Genomic DNA, 12137 nt, shown 5'->3' with positions numbered 1-12137 from the left:
GAGCTGAAAGTATAACCTATTCCAGGGTTTGTGTTTTTTTTTATCAAATGGCCTATCTCCCTAATGTCTGCAGAGCTTTTGTTCCTCAGAGATGCAGAGGACATTCCTCAAGCTCCTTCAGTATCTAGGAGGCCCCAGGGGCTGCCTCTCAGAGGCTGAGAAACCCCGGTGATAGCTGGTCTTCAGCAAAAGACCTCCTTAATCTCTGATTTTAGGGCACAGAACTGGAGACTCTCCCTGTGAAATGCTTGTAGTCCTCAGCAATGGTGTGTCTGCAGTTTCCTGGTATTCTGACAAGTACCCATTCCCTTACCTGTTTTGAGTAACCTCACAGTGGGACCACTGGGACAGCTACCTGCCACCCACACTCCTCCAGCTATGTCCAGATCAGCACCATTGGCACTCTCTGCGTGTTACAGTCCCTGCATCTCCTTTTATTTTCTTTCTCTGACTGGTCTCGTAATAAATAATTCTCTTTAAAATCGAAGCAGATAGGGCACACTGTGACCCAACCCACATGTCCTCCACTCAATCTCTTCTCTGACTTTGTTTCCAAGTGATGAGGACGAGTTGAGAAAATCACTCTCGGAGCTGGTAGATGACAAATTCGGAGCCAGTGCGAAGAAAATGACAAGGATTGTTGACAGCAGCAACCCCTTCCTGGACATCCCCCAAGCACTGAACGCAGTCACCTACAAGCACGGTGTCCTCACGCGTAAAACCCATGCAGACATGGATGGGAAGAGAAGTACGTGTTAACGGGACAGGAGATGTGCCCCAGGAAGTACCAAAGCCTTGCCCTAGCCTTCTCCCTGGCACTACTGCTGAAAGCATTTGCTCACCATATCCCAGGGAACACAAGAGAGATCCCCAGATCCAAGAGTGCCAGGGCACAGGGAAAGGAGAGCGTTTTGAGGCATTTGTAGACGTGAATGTTTTCAGGAAGCCCCAGTCTTCCCTTCTCACTGCCAAGGAACCTAACAGTACCTGTCCCACACAGATAGACCTGGTCTTCCATCCTGTTCATGGGCATAATCCTGAATCCCACACTCTGTGCAATGGGGTGAGGCTGGTTTCACAGCAGTTGTCCCCTGACCTTGGGGATAGTCTGGTCTTCGAAGCTTTGTTCCTGTCCATATTCTGCCACGTGCTGGAAACAGCTGCCATGTGCTGGCTGGGCAACAGCATGCCTCATAGCTCTGCTGTCAGCATATGGGATTGCAGGAAAGGTAAAGGAAAATATGTTTGGGAACTGTTAATGAGCAGAGATTAATGAAACCTTGGATTACCCCTTTTGCTAATTGGTATGGTTGGCCCAGTCAATGCAGCCAATTAAAAATCTTGAGTAGAGATTACCACCAAAGGCCTCCCTTGCTTCCAGCACTTTCTTAATAGCCCATGCCTGGAGGATCAGCTGTCTTGTGCTGATGTAGATGGCTCCCCTCACCTCCTGCCCCTCTCCAGCTTCCAGCAAGCTCTCTGTCCCCAAGTCCATCAAGATGGCTCGTGGTAATGCTCCGTCCTCAGTGGAACAGAAGCTGCCTTATCCAGGGTATGTCTGTCTAACTCACCTGAAGCAGAGGAGCTCAGGGAATATCTCTGCTCCTCAAGCATTTGGTCCAAGAAACAGGAACCTGGATTTGGAGGAGCAGAGACTTCCTGCACATTGTCCACTGGTACCCCTATACGAGCTCACCTTTGGTTTTGTCTTCCTTGTGTTCCTGCTGGGCGGCTGCATCTCCTAACCCATGTCTCTCAAACACGTGTCCCTGCAGACAAGCCACTCATAAGCAATAGCTTGGAGGTGTATGAGGTCTGGGCATCAGTGCATGCCTGTGGTGGGTCAGGAGAAGGGTTGGTTTTGCCAGAAATGTGAAGGTCAAGCAGCACTGGCAGAAGCAGACATGTATAATTAAATGTTCTCCCTTTTTTAGCTCCCAGAGGAAGAAGAGGTTGGAAGAAATTTTATGCTGTGCTTAAAGGGACCGTCCTTTATTTACAAAAGGTAACCATGGTGGACTATCCCATTTGCTGTTTCATGCTGTCTCCAAAACTGTCCAAAGTAAGAGACCTTTTGATGCAAGTAGAGGTGAATCCATGTCCTCATGCATGCATGGACATCTGCAGAGCTCCTCCAGAGACCGGTATACAGAGGCCAGCATACAATCTTATGCTGCCTATTGTTTTATTTGCTGGCATAGATCTGATTATGAGCAGCTTCACTGAGTCTGGTGTGGACCGTGCTTAAAGTTTCTCTTCTCCTTCAGAACCTTGCTGAGCTGGATCCTTCCATGGGTTGACAAGTGATGCTTTCTGCCTCTCTTCCCTGTGCAGCTGCCTCTAGTCAACACTAGATGTGTTGACACTATAAATTGCAGGTCCTCATGGGAGGCAAAGTCACTATGGAAGAGCTTCCTGCATTCAGCTCTCTGCTTTTCAAGACACTTGGATGCTAGGAAGATTTCCATGGATAGTCTTTTCTGTGGGAAAATCCAAGGAGCTCCCCCTGGATAGGGGCTCACTTGAATGTCAGTGTGAGCCAATCAGGGATGCCAAATGTCTGTTCCTCATGCAGCAGCATAACCCACTGAACTAGGTCTGAACTACCTCAGTAGCACATGCTGTGCAGTAACCCATTGAACTCACCTTGCTCGAACAGCACTCCCTGTGGGTAGATTTTCCTATGTATTGCAGTATTATCTCCAAAGCAATGAGAGTAAACAAACATTGGATTATATAAGAAAGGCAGAAAGATCCTCAGGGCAGCATAGAATTATGACTCAGAGCTCGTAGCACACCCCAATGATTCTTGTGTTTTGCCAGATCCTATGGCACATGTCACAAAGCCAACAGAAATCTGGCAGCAGCTGATTGTAATTTATAGTATGGGTTGCTCTTAGCCAAGCGGTATTTTTACAGCCTTGCCACTCTCTCCTGCAGCTGAGGGAAGCTGCAGCATACAGGAGAGCCCAGATCTTCTCCAGCCCTCTAAGTGTGGCATTCTTCAAGTCAGTGACACTCTTCTTACATCTCAGTCTCCACATGGAGTCCACTGAAGAGGTCCTCATGCTGACCAGGGGTGATGTATGAGGATTCAACTTGTACAGAGCTACCATCAACATTTAATTTTATAACAGTTTTTTAATGGAAAAAATGCAATTTCGTCAAAATCACAGGAACCATTTGTAACTAAATTAATTTTTCCCCAAAGACTTCTAGGGCATGTCTCTTGGGGTGAGTGTTGAGGGGTTACATATATTGGGAATGAAATACACTTTCAGGATAGAATTTTCTTCCCATGCTGGACCAAAATCCAGTTTACTGAAGATTTTCTTGACTGCTTGGACAGCACTAGAAGAAGCTGTGAAGCCAACACTGAGTGTCATTGCTGCTGATGGGGCAGAGGGGTTGGGTTTTCTTTGCTATACAAGACTAGCAGGAGTAACCATCCAGACTATTACGTTAACATAGTTTGTTACGTTAGTGCTAGGTGTTTAGAATTTAAAAGGAGAGTGAGGATGGGATTGATGTGGCAGTTAGAAGTCCAATGTTCTTCTCTAGGTGACCTTCAGGAGCAAATAGTTAAGAGACTGAGGGCTTTCTTTACGGACAAGGACTGAAGAAGCAAAACACCTAAGATTTGGCCAGGTTATGAAAGTGTCTGGTAAATAACAGTCATGACTGATGCGTAATTATCAGGAAGGACCAGCATTGCAAAGGTGCCCCAAGGAAGTAGCATTTGGAACAACAACAAAAATTAACCTGAGGAATTTTGGGCAAAGGATTTGGGCAAATGGGGTTTCTTAGTCATGAGTGCTGCCAGACTGGATATGGTCCTCTTCAGAGGATTCCTTGGGCTGGGCATGGCTGTAAACAGTGTCTATCAGGCTTGCAGAGACAACACAGAAGGATGAGACCACGAAGACAAAGTCCTTTGTCCTGCCACTTCCGAACATTCCCAGCATCACAACAGAGAGTGGATAAACATCCACCTGCCCTGTCGATTCTTAGTGCAATTTCTTGCCTATGGAGTGGTTTGCAGAACAAGAGAGTTGCACAATACAGGAAGGAAATGGTGTGCCAGCCTCCCAAGCTCTCAGCGGAAGATGCCTGCAGATAAACATAAGGTAGAACCTGGCTTGAGCACAAATCATTAGGAAAAGATTTTCTGATGTGAAGATAGAGGAGAAAGTACCTGCTTCCAGACCCACCTGATGCTGTGGAGCACAGGTTCAGCCTGTTCCAGTTTTTCGCTCAGACCAAACCAAGGATCTAGGTTTTAACAGGAAATTCCCAGAAGTTTAATAAGAAACTCCACTCAGTTTGGTTTTGGGGAGCAAGTTCAATAGAAATAAGAGGGAGAGAGAGAGGGAAGGAGGGAGTGAAGGAGGGCCTGGGGAGATAGATATATAGAAAGGAGGAATGGCCAGATACAGAGAGAGGTTGACATAAGATAGGCAGAAGAGTGGGTGGGTGGTTGGACAGGTCAGTTGGAAGCAATTCAGGCAGCTGCTCAGGGCTGGTGCTGAGTCCAGAGAAGAGAGAAGCAGGACCAATACACTGGGCTCTCTCAGTCCATTCAGGTGTCCTACAAAGGCAGGCACAAGAGATAGATGCCTTTTCTTGAGAAAATAAGCTTTGAGCTCGGGAGCTCATATTAGTTGTGGATCTCCCACCACCAGCTCGCAGGGGTGGGCAGTAGGGGAGAGCTGGCATCAGAATAGTGAACCAAAGACACTATGGACCACTGCCATGTAAGAAGTTAAGCCCAGGCAAGATGGTCGTTCATGTTTAAGCAAAGTCTTCTTGCAGGTGGGAGAGGCACATGAACGGGAGTCTGTCTACACCATCAACATTAAAAGCTGAAAGTGAATAAAATTAATTTAGAGGGATTCTGAAACAAAGCACTGGCATCTGGTCTCAATTTCTGCAGAAGATATGCCCAAAACAGACCCTGAAAATTGCTGACTCCATCCTACACCTGGAGAAGCAAGGGAAAAATAAACATGTCACCATTCAAGGGCTGGCGGCTCAGGGTAGCTGGAATGGTGTGGCATGGCCCACCTTGCCCATTTCCCAGTGACAGGTACCTGTAATAAGACAAAAACTCAACAGCCGTGTGATACCAAGTTCACCCCTTTGCCAGGAAATGTATAGCAGGATAAGACCATGAAAAAGGTGAAGAGTGAGGTTAGTGGTACTATAGCGTGGACAAAACATTGCCTGAAGTTCCTCCAAATACAATGCTGCTTATGATTTAGTGTAAATCGCTTTCTTCGATATTTAAAGCAGAATCCCTTCACTGAAAGCGTCTGTGTAACTATTATGGTTTTGGACATGTCTCTTCCTCAGCAGCAGTTTATGCACCCGCTTAAACTTACATCAAAGCTCAGAAAGGGAGTGGGGCAAAATGTAGAGAAGCTGCTGGAGGCTTCGGAGCAGAGCTGGCATGCTTTGCTGACAGGCAAAGGTATTATGCTCCGGGGGAAGGCTACACGGTGTAGCCTACACTACAGTGTAAGTGCCGGGCACTGTGATGGCTCAGGCCGTGTGTGCGTGGATCGCAGAGCCCCGCAGCTGTTTGCGGAGGGTGCCTGGTTAAGAGCGCCCAGAGCTCTGCCAGCGTCGGCAGCCGTACGGACCGTCAGGACCACCGCGGCACAGGCATTAAGATGAGCTTCCTGGCAGAGCCGGCACGTGCAGAAGTGAGCCTCCAGCACCATGCTCTCCTGCAAACGCAGCCTGTTCCCACCAGCGGGGAGGCAGAAGGTGGGGACAACCTGCCTGATTCAACCTTACACTGATTTACTGGGCCCAGTGTTAGAAAAAGAAGAAGATTTGGCTTTTCCTTACGCCTACATTGATGCCTGTGAGCCTGAAATCAGTGGAGGCAATACATGGGACCATTTGAGGTGAAGATCTGCATTAGTCAATCAGTTTGCAGCGGTGGCAGTTTCTCCTTGTCACATGCCATTTAGCCTAGCTATTTGCACTGTATTTGCAGGAAGCTTATCTTGAAATAAGAGATCATGGCATCACAGTCAGATTTATTCAGATCCAAAGAGCTTCAGCCTTGGAAAAACATACAGAATTGGAAGTGTCTCTACAATACGAGGCCTAAGCAGCAATGTCTTCCTCAAGCAACTATTTTTCTCCAAGTGGGGTAACATATTAGGTCCTCATAAGGCAAAGCATTTGTTTTTCTTTGTTAGAAGGCTAATAGCCCATTCCTCTGGCTACTGAAATCCCTGCTGTGGAAAGGTCGTCCATACTGCCCTGCAGCACAGCCCAACTGAATGTCACCTTGAACGCAGGGTGCCTGCAGCACTCACCCTTTCCTCTGCTGGAAAGCCAGGGCTTTTCTTTGAGTTTCCCCCTCAAGAAGGCAGTTGCATGATCCAGGAGCCCATGCCAGACACTTCTGAGCTCTGGGCCCCGTGGCATTTCTTTGCACAAGGCCAAGTATCACACGCCAGTGAACACAGTATGGCAACCACTCTCCTGAGTGGGATGATTGCTTCAAAAAAGGAGGGAAGGAAAGGCTTCAGAAGCTTATTTCCCATCAGGAGCAAGGGTCTGAGTGAACCACATCCATGGACTGGGCAGTGCTGGTCCCTGGGGAGACCTTTCTGACCCTACACCAGAGAACAGCATTAGTGACCAGGGTTAGCGACCAGCAGACTGTAGCGTGGCTTTTCCCTAAAGGGCTGGATTTGTACCACCAGGACACAGGAAAAAAAAACATGCTTTTGCAAATCTGCAGGACAGACCAAGCTCTCGCTTGAAACCTAAGGAAGGACTGGGACACATAGACCACCACCATCAGACAGAGCCACCCCTATGCTGACAGCCAAGGACAGTCGAGGAAAGCAAAACATAAGAGAAAATTTGTCCTGTAGGTTTGCTCTGTAATCAGCAGGGCAAGGCGGGCCTTTCCAGGGACACCCTGTCCTGACATGGCCTCTAACATGGATGGGGATGGTGGTTTGTTTTAGCCAGGGCCGGGTTTTTTTACATCCACCTATCCCGCATGCGTGCAACCATCCATCTGTCCATCCTTCCGTCCCACCACCCGGCTGGACCAGCAGTTGAGCTGGAAAGGGTGCAGAGTGGGAGGGAGAGTATTGCTTTAAGTGGCTGGGAGCTCATTCACTGGGAAAGCAAAGGGTAAACACAGGATTGACTGAATTCCTTTTTTTCTTAAAAAGTACTGTGCCAAGATCACCTTTTCAGAATCCCACATTTGGTATTTTTCTATCTGTTCATAAAATATATACTTATATAGTTATAGCTACATTCCCTCCTTGTGTGAAATTGTTCTTCAGTGGAGAAAGTAAAGCAGGAATACAGGGAACGCTGCTGCAATTTGCAAGTGACAGTCTAATGAATTACATGAGACACCATGCCAAAGGGGCACACGTACTAAAGAGAGACCAAGCATGGTTCAGGTGGGCCATGCTCAGTCTGGAAACTGCCCAGCAAGCCCCACACCTGCACGGAGGTGCACTGGCTGCCGGCTGGCTGCAGGATGCCTGCTGTTCAGGGCTTCCCGAGACAGTGCAAAACCCAAGCCCAGATCCTCTGCCGCACAAAGCTGCAGCACCAGGGCAGGCGCTCGTTTATACCTGCCAATGACTGGGAGTTGCATCCCAGCTTGAGCTCTGTGCTGTGCGTGAAGCTCTGCAGAAACTTGGCCCTGTCTTTTGCCTTCCCGCAAAGCCTCAGGCGTGTGCCGCGTTAGAGATAACTATTGATAATTATGTTCAAAACATTCATCTCCTTCACATCTTCCCAGTGAACTTAATGATGGAAGAAGTTGCCAGATGTTAATTATTATCATTATCAGCTCCTAGCATTTACCGTACAAAGCAGTGCTTTTCCTGGTCTTGGCACTCTGTGATTATAGCACAGGTTCATTAAAGTAGCCCGCAAATGTTAGTGTTGTCATTATCCAATTAACGTTCCTCTTCACAGGATGAATATAAACCTGACAAAGACCTCTCTGAAGTGGATCTGAAAAACGCCATCCGGGTGCACCACGCCTTAGCCACAAAAGCCTCTGACTACAGCAAGAAGTCCAACGTGCTCAAGCTGAAGACAGCTGACTGGAGAGTCTTCCTCTTCCAGGCCCCGTAAGTACCAGCCCTTCCTGCAGAGCCTGGACAGGCAGCCTGACCTCCAGCCACCGCCAGACTCCCTCCGACCTGGCCATATCAACACACGCATTAGGGGACAAACCTGGGGGGGAGGAAGGTGCTGAGCAGGAGGGCTGAGGGTGAGGTCTGTAGGACTGTGCAAAAGGACTTGGTCACGGGGGTCACAATTTCTACCTGTCCTGGAGGGTCCTTTCTCATCTGTCACCAAGGTGGGCTGAGCAAGATGGACTGGGTTGTAAAGGGCTGAGTAAAGGGCTCCCCTAACTAACTTCGGTTGTCAGTCTGTGGAAGGGAGAAAATCTATGTGGTGCATTGAACTGATGGCTCCTTGTGTCAGCTTTTGATGGGGAAGCTGACTAAAGCTCATTAAAGAAGTCTCCCCAGCCAAGCTATATCTTCTTTTTCCCTTAGTCCATTGCAGAGGAAAGTTGCTCTGCTAATAAGTGTCACATGTGGTTAAGTCATCTTCTGTCTGATGCTTTTCTTGTCTCCTGCTGACGTAGGTGACATTATAAGTTGGACTGGGGTACTAATGTCAAGCTAAAGCCTGAATCTCTGAATTTGTGCAGTGAAAACCCACTTGAAGGCTGGGGGGAGCAGCACCTGAACAGATCTGATGAGGGACCCTGGGCAGTGTCCCACAAATGACACAAATGAGGTGGTCCACCCTGCTCCGTGGGACTTCTGTTCTGTAGCTCCCACTCTCAAAAGAGCAGGATATTCTTGGCCCTTGCCACCATGCTACCTCTCCTCAGCTCCTCAGGGAATGCAATCCGTTGATGAGGAAGGCAGGACTGCCAGGGCTTCAAGAGGCTGACAGCAGCCCTGAATCGTTAGGGCACTGTAGAGGAGGCAATTAGCCAGTGTTTTCCTCCGTTCATGACCCAAGGTGGCACACAAATGGCTTCAAAGCAAGGCCACTGATGGCCCTCCTGAGAGCAGGTGGTTTCAGGGCTGTTCTGAGGTGGCTGGTCCTGGGTCAGGAACATTTACAGACACACACCCCTCTTCTCCCCTCCTCCATAACAGAAGTAAGGAAGAAATGCTCTCCTGGATCCTGCGTATCAACCTAGTTGCTGCCATTTTCTCTGCTCCAGCCTTCCCAGCTGCAATCTGCTCCATGAAAAAGTTCTGCCGCCCGCTCCTGCCTTCATCCATGACCAAGCTGTGCCAGGTAACGGGTGGGAGAAGGAGTGGTGGAGGGGTTCCCAGCGCCCAGCCAGCCCTTCGGCACGCAGCTCAGGCTGAGCCCGTCTGCAGCTCCCCCAGCTCCTGCCCGATAGACACGTTCCAGTGCTCAGGGCAGGAACAGGGGAGGGGAGTGGGTGGCTTGCACAGACCATGGCAAATCCCGGTGTCTGGCCAGTGCTTCATTTGCAATGGCTGTAAAGCAACCCTATGCACACACACCTGCTGCATGGCTGTTGATTCTGGCTTGTTTATTATTAATTTGTTATTATTATTGTTATTGCTCTTTGCCCACCACATCCCAGCACCTTTTCTGTTGCTGGAGTTGAAATAGCTGGAGTTACTGAGCGCAGCAGCTGGCTGCAGCCCTGGTTTATTTTATAACACGGCACTCAGAGGTGGCACCCTGTTGTTTCTCAAGCCTAAAATCCACAAAGGTAGAGTCTGAGTCCCACCCGGTGGGGAAGGTTTTCTCGAAGCAAGGGGGCACGGTGCCCCAGACCATGGCTACCTAAAGGCTCAGTTAACCCAGAGCAATGGGCAGTTGCCACCCAAAGAGTAGCTTTTGTTTGCACTGTCCAGGGAAAGCCGAACATGCCTTAGCACCTCCAAAAGGTAGGGACACACTTGCCACTGGCCCCCAGCAAAGGGGAGAACAGCCTGAAATGTCAGGTCAGAGATACCGCTCCTATCTGCTGAACCAGATGTGGCCAGATGTTGCCTTGCTTAGAGCCCAGATGGGGAGGGTACTTTTATATCAAAAAAGAGCAGGACGAGCAGCTCTTGGGACAGTGCTGGTTCTGCCCGGCTGTTAAAGGATGCAGAGCATTTAGTGTTTATAATGCTAAAGAAGCCCAGGTGCCAGAGAAATCCAATCTTGGCACTTGCAATACATGAGTTTTGATCTTACTCATATACCTGTATTTCAGTTGCTCCTTATCAGATGAATTTGCAAATGTACTTCACACCTTTGGCTCCAGTACAGTAGCTAAGCTTACATCCTTGCAGAGATGGATCCCACATGAACAGGCAGGCAGTGCACTTGGGTGTTACACTCCTATGTTTTAATACCTGACACGCTTCTCTCGGCAGGAGGAACAGCTGAGGTCTCATGAAAATAAAATGAAGCAGATTGCAGACGAATTAGCAGAGCATAAATTACATCCTGTAGAGAAGAGCCTCAAGTCAAAAGAGGCTGAGGAATACAGACTCAAAGAACATTACCTAATATTTGAGGTAAAGGAACTTTCATCTTTCGTGTGATAAATGATACCTTGGCTGATTGAGGAGAACTAAGAACTCCAGAGTGGATGCTGTAAGCCTCGGAGAGCGTGAAAGGAGAGAGAAGGACGAGGGCTCACAAGCTGGATGGGTGTCTTGGGGTAGCAGCAAGCCTCACTGTTTTGCATTGAAGCTAAAAAAAGACATAACAGACATCTTCTCCCCTCTGTGATTTCTAACCAGAGGAGGGGAAAACTGATGAGAGAAAGAAAATCTTCCTTTATTGTGCCAAAACTTGACATTTCCTCAGATCCCAAGTAAGAAAGTGGTTCAGTTCTCAGTGTGCATCAGTCTTTTTCAGCAACATTAATAAAAAGCTAAGGGAATCCCTGGGAAAATTAATCTTGTTTTGCTGCAACTGTTTCTGTAAATAAAGCCAAAACCAGTGTTACAGCTGATTACAGACTCTTTGAGGATGCATGTAGCTAAGTTTAAATTCTCTGCAAAGTCTAAGAAACATTTAATTCTGGGAGAAATGGGGTATTTTGTGCCAGTGGACTTGAGCAGAAGGTGTGATTCCTGCCAGGTAGGTGTCAGTGGGAAGGGACTGCTGGAGGCCTCTGGTCCTGCTTCCAGCAGGAGCTTGGATTATTCCCAGTATTAGCCCAGGCTGAGTGTGTCATTTTGTGGCTCAGTCTCAGAAATCTCCAAGGATGGAAATGTCCTACCTCACGCATACCAGGGCTGCACCACCCTTTTGTGTAATGCCCAGCCTGACTGCCCAGAGCTGCAGTTTCTGGCTGCTTGTCTTTGTACCAACCCTTCAAATAGTTGCTTGCTGCTGCCTCCTGTTTTCCAGACATCTTGTTTTGGGTGCCTAAAGAGAAGTCTCCATCTGAGCGTTTTCTCTAGGCTGCCTTTTCCGTCTGCAAGGAGAAGTTGGCACTTCCAGAGCATAGTTCATCTCATCCGTCTTATGAGATGTGCTCTAGAAATGCTTGTCTCTCTGTGCCGACAAAGAAGTGAGCGTAGGCTGTCTCTGAGATGTTAGGGGAAAGGACGAGTATTACACAAATCTGCAGAAAGAGCTCCCATGTAGCCTTGGAATAAAGGTGCCAGGCAGAGAGGAGATGCCTCCCTTTATGCTATGCTCTGTGAGGAGCAATGGGGGCACAACTCAGCGGTAACAAAAGAATCACTGGATGGAAACAATGGCAAAGCAGAAGTACTTGAATCAATCGAGGGGAACTCTTAAATCAGGAAGGAGCAGATCTGCTGGTCCGCTTTTGCCTGCAGTATCCACCTTACATAATCAGAGTGGCAGTCAAGACCCGTAAGAACAACTGGAGAGTCTTGCACAACCCTCCTCTTTCTCCTCAACCCTTTCAATGATGTGTTGATCAGTCTTTGCAGGCTTTGCATAGACCAGGCATTGTGCTGTGGTTAAACAGTACTTGTTGGGTGTGATTAGTGGGATCCTGGCAATACAGGATGGGTTTTCCTGAGTAGCAGATGGCATTGCCTCTGCTTTCCACGCATGCCATGGCCTGTCTTTGTTCCCAGGCTCTCTGT

The 12137-nt window shown here is 48.3% G+C and overlaps 1 protein-coding gene across 1 annotated transcript in view; it reads left to right on the top strand.

Moving 5' to 3' along the window:
* Positions 1 to 557: 557 nt before the first annotated feature.
* Positions 558 to 12137, top strand: part of LOC104623274 (PH and SEC7 domain-containing protein 2-like) — a gene marked incomplete at its 5' end in the record, with an annotated part of 11813 nt that continues 233 nt past the window's right edge. The window contains 5 exons of the mRNA XM_010290317.1: positions 558 to 748; positions 1935 to 2005; positions 7975 to 8132; positions 9186 to 9330; positions 10437 to 10585. Coding sequence (XP_010288619.1) covers positions 558 to 748; positions 1935 to 2005; positions 7975 to 8132; positions 9186 to 9330; positions 10437 to 10585 — 714 coding nt within the window. The remainder of the gene's footprint in view (positions 749 to 1934; positions 2006 to 7974; positions 8133 to 9185; positions 9331 to 10436; positions 10586 to 12137) is intronic.

This window comes from Phaethon lepturus, unplaced genomic scaffold, assembly GCF_000687285.1.
Source record: "Phaethon lepturus isolate BGI_N335 unplaced genomic scaffold, ASM68728v1 scaffold5637, whole genome shotgun sequence".
Taxonomy (NCBI): domain Eukaryota; kingdom Metazoa; phylum Chordata; class Aves; order Phaethontiformes; family Phaethontidae; genus Phaethon; species Phaethon lepturus.
This window is presented reverse-complemented; position numbering and strand designations above follow the sequence as displayed.